The following is a 22,959-nucleotide window of genomic DNA, read 5'->3' on the forward strand; positions in this document are numbered from 1 at the left end:
GAAGCCCGGCAATTTGTTTTTTAATGCATATATCGCATAAATAACTTTTCTTTCCTCATCTGATTTTGACAGGGGAAGCACTCAATTGTGAAGAGATTATTTATATAATCAGTCAAAATTCTAGTTTACAGTTCCATGAAATGTCAGCATTCGTCTTTAAACATACGACGTTAGCAATGTACACAAAATTACATTTTTTTTACATCAAAACTACAGTAATGTGATATTATCCCAAACTTGACTCTTTCTCATATACTTTAAATTTTTTTATTTTATTGGAGTATAGTTGATTTACAACGTTGTGTTACTTTCAGGTGTACAGCAAAGTGATTCAGTTATACATATACATATATTCATTCTTTTTTAGATTCTTTTCTCATATAGGTTATCACAGAATATTAAGTAGAGTTCCTGGTGCTATACAGTAAGTAGATCCTTGTTGCTTATCTATCTCATATATAGTAGTATCTGTGTGTTCATCCCAAGCTTCTGATTTATCTCCTCCTGCCACAGTGTTTACTTTAAAATAACATTTTGAATATGTAACATTTTACATGGCCTAAAAGTCAAAATATTTTATTTTATTTTTTAAGTTAATTTATTGGAGTATAGTTGCTTTACAATGTTGTGTTAATGGGAAGGAAATCTAAAAAAGAGTGGATATATGTATCAATTTTTTTTAATAACAGGAAATAATTTGGGCTTTAATAGATTTTTACTAATAATAAAGATCTCTATCATTACTATTCCTATTATATTTTCATTAATCACTTTATTGTATCCATAAGGGGGCTGATCAAGCACTGTTATCAAATTATCAATAACATTCTAGAAATACCATTAGATTAATGTAGAACTCCTATTCTTACTGAGATATCTCAACCAACAAAAAGACAAAACCAAAAAAAAAAAAAACAAAAAACCTGTACTCATCTCAAAAACTGAGTTAATTTTAAGAATCTTCAGTTTCCAGGATTTCTTCAAAATATTTATTTTAATAACTGAAACCCCCAAGGTAAACATATTTTTCTGTATTATTTATATATCAAAATGAATGGGGAATTTTTCAGGAGCAGCACAATGCACAGTAGATAATAATTTTATAAAATAATCTTCAAATTTATGCATATATTATTCTATTAATATTTTTACTAATCCAGATGTGAATAGGAGTCAGAAAGTAAATACCACATATCCAAACCTTTCAATGCATGTCTTTGCCAAGTTACTATTAAGAATTACATTTTTTTTTTGCCCCTGTCCATATATAAGTTATTTGTAGATTTCCTTCTTGGTTGTAGTTTTTCATTAAAAAGGATGGGGAATATTTTTTTAACCAAAGTTTACTTATATAGTAATCCCACACTTGCTTTGGAAATGATCTCTCTATTTTCCAGTCTAGGTGCAATATAAGTTGCATTTCACCTTGCTCTACTTCTTCACAAAACAGAATGGCACTTTTTCTCTTTTTCTTCAGTACTTTGTGGATGTGGATGATATTCTGTTTTTAAATTACTAGTATAATGTATCGTATTGTACCAATTAAACAGAAAAGAAAAGGGGCGGTTCGTAAAAATGCATTATCATTACCACTATTAATTCACACTTGCTTTATCCTATATGTTAAACTCAGATTTTTATTTTTACAAACTAATAATTTCCATGTTTGTTTTAAAATGTCTTCAAATAAGTCAACTCTAACAACATCATATTTATTGAATATAAATTTAGGTACACAGTAGTATAATATTTATTACATATAATATGTAATGTTTATAATGTTACTATATATACACACATATGAATGAAAGGGAACAGTAAATAATTAGATTTAAATATTTCAGGATATATACTGCTATTATAAAACACTGCACTTAGTAAAATATGTATTTTTTTTACATGTCTGCTTCATTCACCAGATTTTGAGCATTCAAAATCTCAGACCTTAACCTATTCGATTGTGTGTTGTCAGATCCTAACAAAATACTTGATATGTTGTAAGAGTTCTTTAAAGATTAGATGGCTATATGAATATTTCCTATTTCTCTCAAAATGCAAGCAAATGAGGAAGTTTTGCACAAGCATATAAAAATAGGGATATGGTCATTCATCTACAAATAATTTTTCACTACTTACTAACAGGCAAAATATGCAGATGCTTTAAAAGCATCATGTTTCCTCTCTAAGTTTTCTTTTTGTAGGAAAAATATTATTCTTTAGAATCCATCTTTAAAATTAATAAGATGTGGAAAAAACCCACACTTTTTAAAAGTATGGGTTTATTTATTTTACTTATCTGACAAATTCTGGGGCTAATTTATAAAGAAGCACAAGTACTTTCAAGAGATAGATTAGGGCTTTCCTGGTGGCGCAGTGGTTGAGAGTCCGCCTGCCGATGCAGGGGACGTGGGTTCGTGCCCCGGTCCAGGAAGATCCCACATGCCACGGAGCGGCTGGGCCCATGAGCCATGGCCGCTGAGCCTGCGTGTCCGGATCCTGTGCTCCGCAATGGGAGAGGCCACAACAGTGAGAGGCTCGCGTACCGCAAAAAATAAATAAATAAAAGTTGCTGAGAGAGTAGATCTTAAAAGTTCTTATCACAAGAAAAAAATTGTAATTATGTGAGGTGATGGATATTAACTAACCATTATGGTAATCATTTTGCAATAGATACATATACTGAATAATTATGTTGTGCACCTTAAGCTACTTCAATGTTACATTTCAATTATACATCAATAAAACTGGAGAAAAAAATATATGTATATATATATATATATATTCTCTTATTCATTACAATATATCCTTCTCATCCATATTCCTCTCCTCCACGAACAACAAAGAAATATTCCCACAGAAAATTTTTGTCAAGGAGAATTTAGAAACTTTTAAATATTTTACAGATGAAAGAGTTGTGATTCTTTATAGCAATTGTATTACATAAAGTTTTCCGAAAAATTTGTTTAGCACCCTTGTAAAGATCTCTTGCTAATTACATTAATACTAAAGAAAATTATGCACCAGTTCACCTTTGTGAAACCACTTTAGAGTTTACTCTGAGATAGTGGCTCTCAGTTAGGGACGATTTTGCCCCCCAAGGACATTTGACAATGTCTGGAGACACTTTTAGTTGTTACAGTGTAGGGGAGAGGTAGAAGTGATATCTCTGGCATCTTATGAGTAGAAGCCAGGAATACAGATGAGCATCGTACCATGCACCAGACAGACCCTCCATGACAAAGAACTACCTGAGGCAAAATGTCACTAGTGTCCTCCTCTAAAATATTGACATTTACTCACTTCATTACCTATATCTCTTCCATGTTACAACAGACTAGGAAATACTAGAGAACTGTGAAACTGTGTGTATCTATATGGGATGCTTGGACTTCTAGAATGAAGGAAATGCTGAATACTCTAAGACCATCATGATACTTTCCTGAAATAAAAAAAAAACTACAAATCAAGCTCAATCTATACCTCAAGGCCTACCACATTTTATTAGGAGCAGTGGGTTGATATACCCAGAGTTAACCAGAACCATTTCAGCTACAGCACTATCTGCTATTCATTCCCTCTGCGTAAGACTGACTTTTTCTAAGATGTTTAATTTATTTTTCCTGTTTGTAATTTTGCAGTAAAACTGAAACTTTCACTTTCCTTTTAGTGCTCACAATACTCTTTCATAATGCTCAAAACTGTCAAGTACTTTTCCTTATAATTCCTATAATTTCCTTATAATTCCTATAATTCCTATAATTCTAGTAAAAAATTATTCTTGTGGCCATCATTTATTTATTTAACAAATATGTATAAATTACATGTATGTATAATATGTACAAGATACTTTACTACTACTATTCAAGTGCTATATCTCCACAGCAATTTTGTCCCAATAAGAAAGATAAATCATGTATGGTTCAAAATAATGCAAAATTCAAAACTGAAAGGAACATAGCACTCTGATGAAATATTATGGGAGTTATGGAAGAAGAGTATATAGATATTTGTCAGAAACCAAGAAAGTTACCTAGAGAAGTGGTACTTAAAAAAGTTCAAACAAAACATAGTATTTGAACTGGCAGAATTTTTCTAGAGGGAAAGAAAAGAAGGGAACCCTAGGCAAAGAGTTGGACAAGGGTTAGTGTAGAGACGAGTGTGAGCTGTATATGAGACATCTAGAAGTACTGTAAAGTATAGGGTGCGTTATCTGAAAAGGGGTGCTAAGAGTGACATTATAAGGGATTGTATTTTCAAAGCCTTGAATTTCAGGCTGAAGAATTCAGATATTATGTTAGAGGCAATGAGAAATCATCTTAAGTTTGTGATCAAGTGAATGTCAGGCTCTGAGCCAGGTTTTAGGAGATATTTGGCAGTGTGTAAAACTGGTTGGATCAGTGAGCAATTTAAAGCAAATTATGTCTCTATGATAAAGTTGAGCCACTAGGAAGATCTTAAGAAGAAAACATAGCAGTAAAAATATAGATAATAAATGCATCAACATTTTGCCTATATTCTAATTCATAAATTTCTACAATTGTGGGCTCTAGAGTGCATTATTTTAAGTGCATTTTCTCTGTATCTCATTTATGATCCTTACTTTTTTAGCTTAAATTAATTGTTTCTCCAATATTTTATTCCAGTTATTAGAATAACTAAAATTTATGAAATAAAGAAATTTATAATTTAGATATTTGTAATAATTAAATAATAAAATAAATAGAATTTAGGAATTTATCAAATGAAACTCTCCTATATTAATATTCTGAAGTGGTGATGTAAAATGCATAGTTTTGATTCGATATTGTTGATAGAGTTAGTTGTGCTTGGGAGGGCAGAAACAAATTCAACTAGTTGATGGCTTCAGCACTGGAGATGGATTTCTTAGGAAAAGGCATCAGGAAGGCTGCTTGTCAAATTTCATCATTAGATAGGACATTTTAACACTCTGAAAGCTCATTTTTGGAAAAAAGCCTTCATATCAACATTTAAAAGAAAAAATTAAAAAAACTAAACTCGTGTTTCTAAACATTTTCAAGCTATTTATGTTTTTGATGCTTTTTTAAAGAACATTTATCAAAAGCACCATGAAATGGATTCAGCATGGGGACACAAAATGAAATAATAAACAATGAAATGAACACATTTAAAGTTGTTTTAGGTTTTATAAATCTGCCATGGGATGCCTTAAGCATTTAATGTTTATTTAACAAACATATAACATTAATACATGATGTATAGGTTAGTTCAAATATAATGATTTACCATAAAACTATAAGACAATGTAGAAGTTGACATCGTATTTCCTATTTGTTAGCCATTTAGTCAACTACCAGGTTCATTTTTATTTAATACATTATCTAATCTTTAAAATGTCCCTTCACATATAATTTTGGTAAATATGAGAAAGGCCAAAATCATCATCATTCAATCACCACCATCATCAACAATAAAAAATTTAATAATCCTTAAGTTATTGGTATATTTTGAAATATATTTAAATTGAGAAAACTTGAATGAAAAAATAAGAAGTTCTCCATGAAATTTCTCCTTTAGGATGAGGATATTTTGTTTGTAGATTTTGTTAATGAAAAGGAAAAAATATTTTAAAAATTGTTTTAATTTTCCTGATATCACCAATTTTGTTTGATTTTTATCAGTGTTGGTGAATAGTATATGTCCTAGGCAAAAACTACAAAGAAAATCTCCTTAATATTCTTTCTACTTATTTCATAGTTTCCTTGTTTGCATTCTCAAAAAAGGATAGAAAGGGTTTGCTAAACTTTTTTAAAAATTTTCATTGGGGTATAGTTGCTTTACAATGTTGTGTTAGTTTCTACTGTACAGCAAAGTGAATCAGCTATATGTATACATATATCCCCTCTTTTTTGGATTTCCTTCCCATTTAGGTCACTGCAGAGCACTGAGTAGAGTCCCCTGTGCTATACAGTAGGTTCTCATTAGTTATCTATTTTATACATTGTATCAATAGTGTATATATGTCAATCTCCATCTCCCAATTCATCCCACCTCCCCTTTCCAGCTTGGTATCCATACGCTTGCTCTCTACGTCTGTGTCTCTATTTCTGCTTTGCCAATACGATCATCTATACCATTTCCTAGATTCCACATATATGCGTTAATATACGATATTTGTTTTTCTCTTTCTGACTTACAGACTCTAGGTCCATCCATGTCTCTACAAATGACCCAATTTCATTCCTTTTTATGGCTGAGTAATATTCCATTGTATATATGTACCACATCTTCTTTATCCATTCCTCTGTTGATGGACATTTAGGTTGCTTCCACATCTTGGCTATTGTAAATAGTGCTGCAAAGAATATTGGGGTGCATGTGCCTTTTTGAATTATGGTTTTCTCTGGGTATATGCTGGGTCCTATGGTAGTTCTATTTTTAGATTTTTAAGGAACCTCCATACTGTTCTCCATAGTGGTTGTATCAATTTACATTCTCACCAACAGTGCAAGAGGGTTCCCTTTTCTCCACACCCTCTCCAGCATTTATTGTTTCTAGATTTTTTGATGATGGCCATTCTAACCAGTGTGAAGTGATACCTCATTGTAGTTTTGATTTGCATTTCTCTACCAATTAGTCATTCTGAGCATCTTTTCATGTGCCTCTTAGCCATCTGTATGTCTTCTTTGGAGAAATGTCTATTTAGGTCTTCCACCCATTTTCTGATTGGGTTGGGTTTTTTTTTTTTATATTGAGCTGCATGAGCTGTTTGTGTATTTTAGAGACTAATCCTTTGTCAGTTGCTTTGTTTGCAAATATTTTCTCACATTCTGAGGGTTGTCTTTTCTTCTTGTTTATGGTTTCTTTTGCTGTGCAAAAGCTTTGAAGTTTCATTAGGTCCCATTTGTTTTTTTTGTTTTGTTTTTATTTCCATTTCTCTAGTAGGTGGGTCAAAAGAGATCTTGCTGTGATTTATGTCAAAGAGTTATCTGCCTATGTTTTCCTCTAAGAGTTTTATAGTGTCTGGCCTTACATTTAGGTCTTTAATCTATTTTGAGTTTATTTTTGTGTATGGTGTTAGGTAGTATTCTAATTTCATTCTTTTACATGTAGCTGTGCAATTTTCACAGCACCATTTATTGAAGAGGCTGTTTTTTCTCCATTGTATATTCTTGCCTCCTTTGTCATAGATTAGGTGACCATATGTGCATGGGTTTATCTCTGGGCTTTCTATCCTGTTCCATTGATCTATATTTCTGTTTTTCTGCTAGTACCATACTGTCTTGATTATTATAGTTTTCTAGTATAGTCTGAAGTCAGGGAGCCTGGTTCCTCCAGTCCCATTTTTATTTCTCAAGATTGCTTTGGCTATTCAGGGTCTTTTGTGTTTCCATACAAATTGTAAACATTTTTGTCTAGTTCTGTGAAAAATGCCATTGGTAACTTTATAGGGATTGTGTTGAATCAGTAGATTGCTTTGGGTAGTATAGTCATTTTCACAATATTGATTCTCCCAATCCAAGAACACAGTATAGCTCTCCATCTGTTTGCTAAACATTTTTGCATTCAGAAGGTATGTTACCTTCCTGATAATGATAATGATAAAAATAATGCCAAGCATGTATAATGAATTATCTGATTTAATCCTTACTCCCATCCCCCAAAATAAGAAGTACAGTTTCCAGATGAGGAAATTAAAGTTTAAAGTGACTAGCATGAAGTCACATAGGGGAACTTGGATTCCAACCTAGCCTTGCACTTCAAAAAATAAGATATTGATTCTCAAAGTCACATTGTATTCAAAATACATTTTGTTAAAAATGTTTATATTTCACCCCAGAAGTTTTTAATCTGTATTGTGACAACAAACATTGTGGTCTCCTAAAGTATGGGCCCATCTGTCTATAGGCATAGCTTACACACCATCTCAAGGAATCCATGGACTCTGATCACCACCCACTCATGGGCTCTAGTGTGAGCATCCTAGACTGAAAACAAGAACTAATACTTCCCTGGTGGCACAGTGGTTAAGAATCTACCTGCCAATGCAGGGGACACGGGCTTGATCCCTGGTCCAGGAAGATCCCACATGCTACAGAGCAACTAAGCCCGTGTGCCACAACTATTGAGCCTGTGCTCTAGAACCCATGAGCCACAACTACTGAGCCCGTGTGCCACAACTACTGAAGTGCATGCTCTAGGGCCCCTGTGCTGCAACTGCTGCGCTTGCTGCAACTACTGAAGCTCACGCGCCTACAGCCCATGCTCTGCAACAGGAGAAGCCACCGCAATGAGAAGCCATACACTGCAACAAAGAGTAACCCCTGCTCACTGCAACTAGAGAAAGCCTGAGTGCAGCAACGAAGACCCAACACAGCCATAAATAAAAAACGAAACAAAACAAACAAGAACAACAGGAACTAAATCACAAATTAAAAAATATTAGGCAGCATAAAAGAAAACTGAAAAGGCATTTTGGAGGGCAGCATAAAACTTTCTGCACTTAATAATCGTTTAAATCATTGGCCTAGTTCCTGAAAATATAAACAAAATTTTCCCTTTTAAAAAGAAATGCAAGGTTTATCCTTAGTATATTACTAGAGATTTAAAATTATCCTACCTTGCAATTATAATATAAAAACATTGGATTCTTTTACAAATTTAAGATATATTATGAAATTATATGTATTATATTTCCTGTATTATGACAAATCTTGCTACTTTGGCATTCTATGAATTACCTCATTATCAACTCATACCTAACTCATCAATTATTCCTAACTATGTCAAAAGGAATGACATAATAAGAAAATGGAAGTATGATTAAATCATATAGAGTGGTGGTGTCCAATACAGTAACAACCAGTCATATGTGGCTATTTAAATGTAAATGTAAATTGATTAAAATTAAATAAAATTTAAACAGCAGTTCCTTAGAAGATCCACATTGCAAATTCTGAGTAGCTATATGTAGCTAGCTATTGGCTACTATTTTAGGACAGATATAGAACATTTCCATCATCACAGTAACTTCTTTTAGACAGTGCTAGTGTGGAAAGATTATGCAAGAGTGATATAAATCATTACTGTTACCGATCCCTATTTACTTATATAAATCATCACTGTTGCTCAGGTTATACATTTTCTTTTATGGTGGTGGGAAAGAAGTCTAGAAATAAAACACCATCATTGTAGCTTTGTTTGGTTGTTTGTTGGTTGTTTAGCTTTCATGCTCTCAGTTGAGAATTAAGAATCTTTCATTTTCTGATTATAATTGCAAGAAGGGAATTGTCAGAGGAAGATATCTCAAAATTATTAGATAAGACAATAAACACAAAGAGAAAATAGAAGTTAAGAATCTAGTGAAAAGGGTGAAACAGAAGTCTTCACTTATTCTAGATTAATTTTAGTAAACTCAAAAATCAATAAGTGAAAAATTTGTTTATAAGAAAAAAAAGGAAGAATTTCATCACGTAATATTTTGCAACATGATTTTGCTAAGAAGAATATATGACAATACTCTTTCATCTTTGATAATTTCTGTGCATAAGAATTTATACAGTTTACAAGTGGAAAAATGTTGTAGGTATTTGATGATAAAGAAATTAAAGCATTCATTAAAAAAAATAATTAGTGCTTATAAATCTAAAAATGAAAATGTTTTATAATTTTGGAAAAAAGATATTTTTACTCCCTTCGAAAAAATTATGAACCATCAAAGTTTTTTAAAGTATTACATTCTGACAACGCAGGTGCAGGAAGAACCAGAAGCAATGATAAATACAACACATTAAGAATGTATTTGAAATCTGCACTCCGTATTTACAATATGGATATGTTCCAGGATCATGCATACACGTGTTGCCCATTTTGGGTAGATATATCATCAAACCCAGAAAAATATGAAATAGAAATTCAGGTTTGCTATATTTAAATTCTTATTAAAAGTCTAATAAAGTTGTTTTACACTATCCCTTTCTCCTTTATTATTACATCTACACATTATTCAAAAAATAACTTAAAAACCTAAAAACAAAAACTTTAAGAATAAAATGTCTATTAGACCCAGGTGATGAATGGTAATTACATTCTTTCCTGATCTTACCAAGGATTAATGTAATAAAGTTTAACATATTTATTGATTATATTTGTCTTAATTACAAATGTAATCAAATTCATAATAATTTGTAATTACAAATTTACAAATATGAACAAAATTCCTGAAGATGAAAAATAAACTCTGAGGACTGACACTACCTGACTTGAAGACTTAGCATAAAGCTCCCTTAATTAAGAGAGTGTGGTATTGGTGAAAAAATAAACAAATAGATCAATGGAACAGAATAGAAGGCCAGAAAGAACCTTACATAAATATAGTCATCTGACTTTTACTGAAGGAGCAAAGGCAATTCAATGAAGAAAGGACAGTCTTTTTAACAAATGGCACTGGAACAACTGCTCATCCATATGCAAAGACATGGATCTAAACACAGACTTGACATCTTTCACAATAATTAATTCTAAATGCATCATAGATCTAAATGTAAAATGCAAAACTATAAAACTTCTAGAAGATAACATAGGAAAAACTAGGTGACCTTGAGTTTGGTTTTACACTTTTTAGATATAACACCAACAGCATAATCTCTGGGAAAAAAACTGATAACTAGAATCCATTAAAATTAAATGTTTGCTCTTGAGAAAAATCACTGTTAAAAGAATGAAAAGACAAGGGGGGAGGTATTTGCAAAGGACATATCTGACAAATGATTGGTATCCAAGGTGCACAAAAACCTCTTAAAATGCAACAATAATAATAAAAAAAAATAAAAAATTTCCAAAGATCTAAGCAGACACCTCAACAAATACACACAAATGGAAAATAAGCATATGAAAAGATGCTCAGCATCAAATGTCATTATTGAATTGCAAATTAAAACAATAAGGAGATACCACTATACACTATTTACAGTGGCCAAAATCTGAAACACTGACACCACCAAATGCTAATGAAGACGTGGAGTAACAGGAACTCTCATTCACTGCTGGTGGGAATGCAGAATGATTCAGCCACCCTAGAGGATAGTTTGCAGTTTCTTACAAACTAAACATGGTCTTCCCATAATAAGATATATAGTATAAGGTAAACATATTTCTTTTTATGGTCACTTTATCTGTCTTTTGCTAAAATGTGGTTTAATTAAAATTCAAATGACTTTTTTACTTGAAGGAGCTGAAAACTTACGTTTACACAAAAACCTGTGCATGAATATTTATAGTAGTTGTTTTCATAATTGCCAGAATTTAGAAGTAACTAAGATATCCTTTAGTAGGGGAATGGATAAACACACATTGGTACATGCAGACAGTGAAATATTATACAGCAATAAAAAGAAATGTGCTATACGCCACAGAAAGACATATTGGAATCTTAAATGCATATTGCTAAATGAAAGTGGACTGTCTGAAAAGGTTACATCCTATATAATGCCAACTATATGACATTCTAGAAAAGGCAAAACTGTACAGCCAATTAAAAGACTGATGTTTGTCAGGAAATTGCAGGGAGGAAAGGAGCAATCAAGAAGTAAAGCACAGGGGTTTAAGGGCAGTGACATTATTTTGTATGATATTGTAACTATGGCTACATGACATTATACATTGGTCAAGAACTATACAACATAAAGAGTGAACTCTAATGTAAATTATAAATTTTAGTTAACAATAATCTATCAATATTAGTTCATCAATTGTACAAGATATACCACAATAATGCAAAACGTTAATAATAGGAGAAACTGTGAGGGAGTGGGATAAGAGTGTATTTGGGACCTCTGTGCTTTCTGATCAATTTTTCTGTTAACTAAAAACTGCTCTAAAAAATAAACCCTATTGATTAAAAAAAAAAAAAGTCTATTGAACCCAGATCGTAAATAGTAAAGACAATCTTTGCTGATATATTAAGAGCTAATACAATAAAGTTTAATATATCAATTGATTACAGTAGTTTTCTAACCATATGTTTTTCTCTTAGAAAAATGTGTGTGTGTGTGTGTGTGTGTGTGTGTGTGTGTGTATTATAGTTCATTCAGAAAGTAAAACTAGAACAATCTGAAAGTATTGGGACATTAAATATGCAGTCTCTTTGAAAAAAATCAGCTTTTAACTATCTTTTAAAAATAGATTTATAAAATGGAATTAGTTTTTAAATTGAAAGTTTAAAATACTAGATAGTAATAATTTATGTTTATTTTCTCAATATTAGGTTTTACTTGCCAAAATCATTTGTCTCATTTGATTATCCCATTTTTATTCTCTATTAAAATGACTCAAAATTATCTTCAAAAGGTACATTGACATCTGTACTATATATAGATCACATCATTTGGGGACTATTTTTGACTGTCTTTTTGTGAAATTAATTTGCATGCTTAAGATAATGTTAAAACTTCTAAAAAGTTTCATAAATACAGATTTTATAAACTTGATTAAGAAAGACCACTTGAGAGTATATTATTTTAATCTATGAATTTCTTAATTTTTAAACTTGAGAATCTACTCACAAACATATACACTCTTCTTCACTGGGCTTTAATAACACAAAAAATGTTATTTCTATTAATAATACAAACTTTACAGTAACATTTTTAATCTCTGCCCTTAGATCACTTCAAATATTTGGTGATCCAATTACTTTTAATATTTTGATACTGCAAGGACTAAATAAAACATTCTTATCATATATAAAAGAAGACAAATTAACTCATGACCAACATGTGCCAGTAATACATTACTATGGGTAATATAATAAATGAATGTATCTTCCTTGAAAAAGTTGAAAAATAGAGGTTGGGATCTCAAGTAGAGGTTGTACATTAGCCCACCTTTCTTAATGTAGTTAAATGTATTTTTTGTGAAGCGACATAGATCACTTCATGATTCTAGCATGTACACATCGCACGAGCTTTGCAAAATATTTTGGGCTCTATTAAAAATACTTCCAAGGCATCCTCATATATAAATGTGGCATTTTGTTACCTAAAAGAACCATTTATTTTAATTTGGAAAATTTAATCTAAAGATAGTTTTCATTTCACCTTTCCTGGTTCCTTTTATATTCTGTGCCTCTGGACCATAGAAAATTTGTGGTAGACAAAATAATTAGAAAATCAGCATTTTACAAGTGAGATGCCAGATGAGTGAGATATGTTATTTTAAAATGCAACTTGTAACATTCACCTTTATGTGTAATATGGCCTGAAAAATTTAATCAAGTGCTTTCTATAATAAATAGAAAAGTAGTGGAAGCATAGTTGATACAACTAACACAGGACAATTTAGAAGACCTGGGCTAAAGAGGTATGCAGGTTTGTGTAGGGAGGATTGAGTAGGTGGGAATTAATTATCTTTTATAAATTAAAAAGGACAAATGCCAAAATCTGCACTTAATGAAGAATCTCTGCCTACATTTGAAAATATTTCTGTTCTGTATCATGTATATCTATAGTGGAAATGAAGTTATAAACAAAATAATAAGAAGCCTCCAAACCCATCTGTATTGAATCTCTTCTGTTATACACAGAATTTTATTTTTTACTCTATTTTATTGAAACAAGTAGAACCAAAGGTAGACTGATAAAGTACATTAGATGGTCCAGAAAAGTAGTAGACATGTATAGTCAAGAATTCAGTTCCTCTAGGCACAAAGTAATTCCATCTAAAAGAGCAAAACAAGAAAGGAATCTTTTTAGAAATACATTTTTTAACATAATATGTTAAAGAGAGACTGGATTAATTGTACTATTTATTTGCACATTAACTAGAACGGAAATAAAAGCCTCAAGATGGCAAAGATCGGGACTGTAAACTGACCATTTAACTCTTTATATTATTATAGTAATGAATCCAGGAGCGTTCTGGTTATTAAAGGTATATAATACATTTCTCATTTTTAGTCATTAACCTAATTGATCTCATCTAAAACACACAATTTCAACACTGCAGCTTCCAAAGTCACTCCCTCCCTTCATTTCTTTTTTTTTTCTTAGCAGTTGCTTACACTGAATTTGTTTAGGCTCAAAGCAGGTTCTCTTCTATAACTTATTTTAACTATGTATTGTTTTAAAAGTTGATGATGTGCATGTATAGTTACTTATTTTATAGGCAAAGCATGGCACAAAATAAATACTAAACAAATGTTACTGATAGCATAAGATTTCATGATTTAGTGATTATATATAATGTACCTTACAACACATATACACTTAAAATTTGCGTTCTTATTTATCCTTACTGGCAGTTCAGTGCCACAGTACCAAAATGCTTTCTCAGAACACCCATTACTCTGAAATATTTTACTAATCTGTCTCTTGTATTTTCCTTTTCAATAACAGTTGATTTTCATGTAATTTTGTCAATGTCACACATAGAAAATGAATATTCACTTATTTTCTTCTTTTCTGTGTTTTGTACATAGTCCTTTCTGTTAGTGGAGATACAATATTCTTACTGAGAATGAAATAAAATCTGACTTATACAATCTGTTCATCTAAAATTTAAATCAGACAAATAAAAAGTTATTCTTTTAAAGGGATTTGTATAAAAATAGGAAGATGAATTAGAATTTCCATCTAAAAAAAATAGAGTAGCTTTTTCCAGTGCTCAGGTGCAAAGTATGCTATTACCTATTATTTGATATTTACAAATATTTGTGGTTCACAGTGAAAAATCTACATTTTCTTAAATTTCAAGTTTAAAGAAACTATCTTCCATCACAGTGACATTAAAATTTAAGATTAATATTTTATAAGGAAATGATTGCTGTGATATATTGTATAGGCTGAGTCCTATTAAACTGTATATCACAGGGTAACAGATTTAAAACATTTAGCCCTAGAAACATAACTCCTCCTCCAAATTGTTCTCATCATGTTCCTTAGCACTATGTGTTTAACCCTTATGTCTTATTTCTCATCAAACTTGCCTTTCCACAATAACACAGGATTTTTATTTCAGGTGTAGTCATAACTTCCCATTATTGTAGGGATATATACTTACTCTTGTCAGTCACCACAGAAAACAATGGCATCTCTTCTGCTCTGGGGGTCCAAAAAGCTGTTCCACTATTTGGGCCAGTCTTTGCAGTTACTCATAATAGGAACATTGCAAAATCATGTGGAATCCTAAATTTATGTCACATAAATTCTAGACTAACCACATTTTTCCTTTTCCAATTCTTCTTTCTATTTTCCCCCACCTGCATCCATGGAATTTCCACATCATACATACTGCAATGTGCATTTATGTGGAGCCATGATCTGTTGTCTCTGGAAATATATATTGAGATCCTTTTATCACTATTCTTAGGTGTTTATGAAGACCACACCCAATTTGATCACTTTGTTCTAATTTTGATGCAAACTGGTACTAAATGTCCCTCTCCACTTTCCATTCCTCAGTTCACCCCTGGGGAATGTTCTGCATCCCTAAAGGAACATTAAGTATTATTATCAGTTAGTTTTAATTAACTTCACGTACTTGAATGATGGTATGCTAAAATGCTAGGAAAAATAATTTATATAGATCTGGTCTCTGCCTTCTAGCCATTTACATATTAAACCATGATAGAATGAGTTGTTATTTTTAATTGGCCATCAAGTATAACATTTTTCATGTAAAGCTTTATAAAAATTGTCTTCCTCCATGAAGTTTGCTTAATAATGCACACTGAAATATGGTGAACAGCTAAAAATGCTCAGAAAGTATATATTTATAATAGTTCCATTTTGGACTCCTGAGAAAGTGAAAATGACTTTGGAAGCTAACAACTGGCATCTTATAGCTAGGCTGAAATAGGCTGAACAGATATAAACAATTCTCTAGAATCTAAACAATAATCAGATAAGGCCACTCTATGCCTGTGGGGTGGAATAAGAAAAGGCAAGTTTATTCCATAACCAGGTCTAAAAGGGGACACAGACCACGATGTTCAGCAACTACATAAATTAGCATGATTAACCACACATCTTTATAATAGCAAATCTAATTTTGTTTTAATATTTGTGCTTTGTAGGTAAAAGTTACCAACATACACATCACTGAATTGCCCCCAACCCTGACAAGCATCTAATTCAGAACCCTCTTCATAATATTTAGAACAAACCCAAATTCTCTAACAAGTCTCTCCTAACTCTTTCTTCCCTACACCCAGAGATTCATCTGGTATGTTGTCTTCTGTGCCATAGCAAACTAAATAAACACAATTTTGCTAGACTACTGGTAGGTTTCCAGGGCCCTCTGGCTGGTGATCTTTAATATTCCTTATGACTTGATTTTTATTATTTTTCTTTTATTATATATTGAAAATTACAGTTGAATTAGTAATTAAAGATTATTTTTAAACAGTCTTATTTGGCTTTATATATAAGTGAAAAAAAGTTTAAATTAAAATGCTGGTGATCTGGGTCCTCTAGACACATCAAATTACATAATTTTCCATATTTGAAAGACATATTGATTAAATAAAAAGAAATAGGAAAGAAATGTTGCTATAGACTGAATGTTAATGTTTCCCCAAAGTTCATATGCTGAAACCTAATCCCCAATGTGATAATATTAGGAGGTAAGGACTTTGGAAGATCATAACTGGGATTAGTACCCTAACGAAGGAGATCGCAGAGACTCCTTAGCCCCTTCTGCTGCATGTGGACATAGAAGATGGCCAGCTATGAGCCAGAGTGAGGGTCCTCACCAGACACTGAATGTGCCTCCTCCTTGATCTTGAATTTTTGGCCCCCAAGACAGTGAGAAATAAATTTCTGTTGCTTATAAACCACCCAGTCTATGGTGTTTTTGTTATAGCAGCCTGAACCTGAGGCACGAGATAGATGGGCCCCAGGGTCAGCAGCTGGATTTTGTTCTCTGTGGACAGAAATTCCAAAATATCAATAGAAGGACAATCGAGAGAAGAGGCTGGGCCCTGCCCAGATAAAAGACCACATATTCCTCATACTCGAAATCAAGGAGACCTCCCCGACTACACATGTGCAGAAAGGCTCCCTGGAGGTCAAAAAGGGAGGAGATGCCACCCATAGTAAGTGATGTCAACTACCCATAGGCCTCTTCGCTAGAATCCATCTTGGCTAAGAGATGCGCATGCACACAGGAGGACCCTGAGATATACCAAATACAGACGCAGAACTAGGCAAAGCAAGATGACTGGTCAAAGGAAACCCAGAAGAAATGCCCCATAAAAGTGATTCAAACTACCATGATGGCATGACTCTCTGAGTCCACCCATGTGTTCATCCACATGTACTGTACTCTTTTTCCTCCTAATAAATACTTTACTTGCTTCACTACTTTCCATCTCTGTGGAAATTCATTTCTACACAGCTGAAGGGCCAGGGCCTTGTCACTGGTCACTAGTCTCTGGTGGTCTGGTGGCTAGGATTCAGCGCTCTCACTGCCATTGACTGACCTCAATCTCTAGCCAGGAACCAAAATCCTGCTTCAAGCCACTGCAGGCCAAAGCCACCCGAGATCAAACCAACTAAGAAAGAAGACAGTTGATATTTATTGAAGGCTTACTGAATGCCATAAACTTGTCTAGTTTGGACCTCACAGAAATTAATTCTCTAGTTTATAATCAAAGCTCAAGCAGTTTCAGTAATTGTTGCAAGGTTTCACTGCAAATAAATGTTGAAATTTGGAAATAATCTCAGTTTGGGCTCTAAAATATGTTTGTCTTCAAATTTGCCTCAATAAGAACAGGAAGGAAATTAATGAAACTAATCTAATATAATTGAAAGTATTCTTAAAATTTTAATAACTACTAAACTAAGAATAATTAAAATATAACAAATAATTAAAAAATAATGATCTGATTGATATTTTCTCTATTAAAAAGTAAAAAGAAAAGAATGGTACTCCTGGTACTTCTCTGATCTTTTCTCATGATACTCTCTACTTTCCACTCTACCCTGGTCTCACTGATACCCTTTCTGCTTCTAGAAACATAAAAATAACACACATGTTCCTATCTCAGGGCCTTTGTACTTGTTCTTCCCAGTGAATTGTATGTACATATTTTGTTCGAATATTTAAACATATTAATTTAGTTAAAATATTATTTATTTAAATATATTTATATATAATGTAATATATTAAAGTATAAGTAATGTATTATATAATATATTCATATAAATATAACATTATAATATATTTAAATGATATATTATGTAATATTATTATATAGTATGTAATGATATAATTTAATGTGATACTATATGTGATAAAATATATATTTATATATAAATGCATTATATATATATGTTAATACACACACACACATTCACTATCCTTGACTTCCATTCTAACTTCACTCCTTATCACCGCCCTGCTTTATTTTTTTCCTACAGACTTAATACATAGCATGCTATATGTTGTATTTATTTATTGCGGTATGCGGGCCTCTCACTGTTGTGGCCTCTCCCGTTGCGGAGCACAGGCTCCAGATGCGCAGGCTCAGAGGCCATGGCTCACGGGCCCAGTCGCTCCGCGGCATGTGGGATCTTCCCGGACTCTCAACCACTGCGCCACCAGGGAAGCCCCTATATGTTGTATTTATTAATTTTGATTTTCAGTCACTCCCACCTAGAATGGATATTATAAGCGAACTGGAGTTTGTTGCTTTGGTCGTAGTGGTGATTTTGACACTTGGAGACAATCTCAGTTTGTTTTGTTAAAGTTGTCCTTTTTTGGTCACCTCTGTAACCCCAGTGCCCAAAAGAATGCCTGTTTCATAGTAGGTACTCAATACATTCTTGTTGAACAAATAAATGAAAACAGACTACAATGAGGCATATTAGAAGATTAATATGTAGAGTTAACATTTTAAGGTTCAATGTAATTTCGCATCACACACACAAATATAAACTTGAACTATAATTTATCACAGATAACAAACTCAACAAAAAAATCTCTAATATTGGAAAAAGACAAGTAATAGGATTCAGAAATAAAATTCTTTGTACTCTACTCTTTTCAACTTTGTTACATATTTCAATTCATTCATTTTCATTTTGATAAATATTTATAGATCACCTGCTATATCCCAAGGACATTGCTAAATACAAAAGCGTCATGATTATAAGTTGACTATTTGCTAGTTGTGTGAACTTGGCCAAGTGACTCAACCACTATAATCTTCAGTGTTCTTATCCATAAATTGCAAGTAAAGAGAGCAGTAACTATTCATCAGGCTATTATGCTGATGCCCTAACATGAGATAACATGAGTTGAGATAATGCCAGCAAAGCATTCAGCACTGCCCGGGCTCACTGGAGTCATCCAATTTATGTTCTCATCAATTGTGAACAATAATGATGTTGATAAAGAAAACATAACAGATATGCCCCAGTGTTCATAAAGACTTAGCATATTTTAAAAAATAGAAAAAAAATAGTATAATTTTAAAAGAACAGATGGTAAGTCACGTTTGCATATAATAACATTACATTTAGAAAGTTCATCAAGGCTTTTTCAGATTTCCACTTCTCACTGATTCTGCCAAAATTACTGCTCTTCCTGCCCAAAATTTGGAAGATAATTAGGAGTTTTAACCTTCTGATATCTTCTTTCTTTTTCTTCCTTGTCAAGAATGATAATCAAGCAAGGACTCCTTTCCTTTGAATGTGATTAATACTAATGAGGTCAGTTTTACTTCATTTGGCTATAGATTTTGCTGCACATTTTCTGTAACTTCAGAAAATTTTTGAAATGATTTTAAATGTAGATGCAGAGATTTGGCGTCAAATAAAGAGTTATGGAGTAGCGTTTACTTACAGTGTATTTCTAGCACCTGCATGGCCACCTGAGGGGTGGCATTGAGAGATTCATGGTCTACTCTGCAGATGACCGCCACGCCATCGTCGCTTCGGTCCACTCGGAAGTCCAGTGTGCTGCTGACCGTGAAAGTCTTGCGATTTGCATCTTCTTCCTTTAAATATTTTACATCTGAAAATAAAATATAAAATTTTAAATTCTGTGAAGTTCTCTTTCAAAATGTAACAGATTTCATTTACTCGAGACACACTGGAAGCCTCTTCTCCCGATTTTTACACAATTTTAAAAAGTAAATATTTGTTAGTTTCACATTTAATCCATTTCGTTTTGAGTAAACAGAAATAAAACTACTTCAGAAATACATTTTAAAAGTTAAATACAGAAATAAAAGGGCAGGTCACAGCACTTTTTTTTTTTATACTCCATTTGAAAAATCAGGCCATTTTACAATATTAATCTCTTTTCTTTAGATTTAAGTTTTATTAAAAGATAATCTTAATTCTCTGAACCACAAGCACAATTGAGAAGAGCAATTTCACAACAATCTGGGTATGCCTAAAAGGAAGCACAGTGTGTTTGAGCTATGATTTTAACATGAACACTGTGAGGTGAACATAATTGCTAAAGAATACCTAAGATGAGAAAGTTGTCATCTTTGGTAAAGAAGGAGAACAGTCATGTGAACATTTTGAATATTTAAATATCTATCTACCTATCTATATATATTTTCAATGAAATTTCTATTGAGAAAAATGCTCTTCACTTAGCTGAAGAATTCATTTCAGCCTGAATGAGAATACTTTCCTCAAGATGTGAATTCACTTATCAATACTTAAACTTACTGTGCATTATTCAGATTCATCATTGAATGATGCACTTAGGGATTATTTGTTCTCTGTGGAAAAGGGATTTAATAATATTTAATTTGAAATTTCTCAAGTCTAAAGTAGCTGATGAGAAGAGGGCAATTTTAATGGCTTAGAAATCAATATAACAGACTAAGGTTAAGATATCTTTTAACAAGATCTTAAATATAGTTGAGGGAGAAAGCTGTTCGAATTCTTAGCATTTCATTTCAAATGAAAAATGATACTTTTTATGAAAAGACTTCTTTTGCATAATATGCATAAAATATTTGATTCTAGCATGTATTAAATATTTTTTAAATATTTATAAGTATATCAATGATAAGAAATTAATGTAAGTTCAGCTTCTCCATTGTGCTCTATGCAAAGATTTCACTTGGAAAATAATATCAAATCTTATGTATTTGATGGGTAGATATTTGCATGGTCCACTGCATTTTACTTATTTCCAGAGAAGAATGTCTTTACCTTATTGATTTTAAAAATAAATATTAGTAAAGTATAAAACTAGATAAATGTCACACGTCTTATTTTGAAACTATATGTTTATGACTGTGTTCAGAAATTAGGAAAATAATTATCTAATTAAGATTTTTACCACAAAAAGATTTATGTAATTTAGGCTGTTTTGACACTAAGAAAAAATTCTAACATTTGGAAAGGTGGGAAAGAATATAAAATTCTCAACTCCATCTTTTAACTATAAATTAATCATACAGGATACAGGGCTTTCCATTAACATGTGTCTTATGAAATATCTCATTTTTGTTAACTAAAGTCATTTATGAGATTTTTGCATTTGAAAATTAGATTCAACTTCAGTTAAAAAAATATTAGAGAAAAAGATGAAATGATCTCCTTTCAGTCAAAATATGTCAGGATAGGGAGAGGGGGAAGATGGCGGAAGAGTAAGACAAGGAGATCACCTTCCTCCCCACAGATACACTAGAAATACATCTACACATGGAACAACTCCTACAGAACACCTACTAAACGCTGGCAGAAGAATTCAGACCTCCCAAAAGGCAAGAAACTCCCCACGTACCTGGGTAGGGCAAAAGAAAAAAGAATAAAGAGCCAAAAGAATAGGGATGGCACCTGGACCAGTGGGAGGGAGCTGTGAAGGAGGAAAGGTTTCCACACACTAGGAAACCCCTTCGCGGCCGGAGACTGCGGGTGGCGGAGGGGGAAAGCTTCGGAGCCACGGAGGAGAGCACAGCAACAGGGGTGCAGAGGGCAAAGTGGAGAGATTCCCGCACAGAGGATCAGGTGCCAACCAGCACTCACCAGCCCGAGAGGCTTGTCTGCTCACCCGCTGGGGCGGGCAGGGCTGGGAGCTGAGGCTCACGCTTCAGAGGTCGGATCCCAGGGAGAGGACTGGGGTTGGTGGCGTGAACACAGCCTGAAGGGGTTAGTGCACCACGGCTAGCCAGGAGGGAGTCCGGGGAAAAGTCTGGAGCTGCCGAAGAGGCAAGAGACTTTTTCTTCCCTCTTTGTTTCCTAGTGCGCCACGGAACGGGATTAATAGCACCGCTTAAAGGAGCTCCAGAGGCAGGCGCAAGCCGCGGCTAACAGCGCGGACCCCAGAGGCGTGCATGAGACGCTAAGGCTGCTGCTGCAGCCACCAAGAAGCCTGTGTGCGAGCACAGGTCACTCTCCACACCTACCTTCCAGGGAGCCTGTGCAGCCCGCCACTGCCAGGGTCCCGGAATCCAGGGACAACTTCCCCGGGAGAATGGACGGTGCACCTCAGGCTGGTGCAACATCACGCTGGCCTCTGCCGCTGCAGGCTCACCCTGCACTCCGTACCCCTCCCTCCCCCCGACCTGAGTGAGCCAGAGCCCCAGAATCAGCGGCTCCTTTAACCCCGTCCCGTCTGAGCGAAGAACAGACACCCTCCGGCGACCTACACGCAGAGGCGGGGCCAAATCCAAAACTGAGCCCCTGGGAGCTGTGAGAACAAAGAAGAGAAAAGAAAATCCCTCCCAGCAGCCTCAGAAGCAGCAGATTAAAGCTCCACAATCAACATGATGTACCCTGCATCAGTGGAATACCTGAATAGAAAACGAATCATCCCAAATTCGGGAGGTGGACTCTGAGAGCAAGATTTATGATTTTTTCCCCTTTTCCTCTTTTTGTGAGTGTGTATGTGTATGCTTCTGTGTGAGATTTTGTCTGTATAGCTTTGCTTTCACCATTTGTCCTAAGGTTCTATCCATCTGTATTTTTTTTTTTTACTTTAAAAAAAATTTTGTTAATAATTATTTTT

The 22,959-nt window shown here is 33.5% G+C and overlaps 1 protein-coding gene across 1 annotated transcript in view; it reads right to left on the reverse strand.

Annotated features, from left to right (window-relative positions):
- CADM2 (cell adhesion molecule 2) overlaps nt 1-22,959 on the reverse strand; it is a 232,954-nt gene that overhangs the window by 103,383 nt on the left and 106,612 nt on the right. The window contains exon 5 of the mRNA XM_060149062.1: nt 19,825-19,995. Coding sequence (XP_060005045.1) covers nt 19,825-19,995 — 171 coding nt within the window. The remainder of the gene's footprint in view (nt 1-19,824; nt 19,996-22,959) is intronic.

Source organism: Lagenorhynchus albirostris, chromosome 5 (assembly GCF_949774975.1).
Source record: "Lagenorhynchus albirostris chromosome 5, mLagAlb1.1, whole genome shotgun sequence".
Classification (NCBI taxonomy): Eukaryota; Metazoa; Chordata; class Mammalia; order Artiodactyla; family Delphinidae; genus Lagenorhynchus; species Lagenorhynchus albirostris.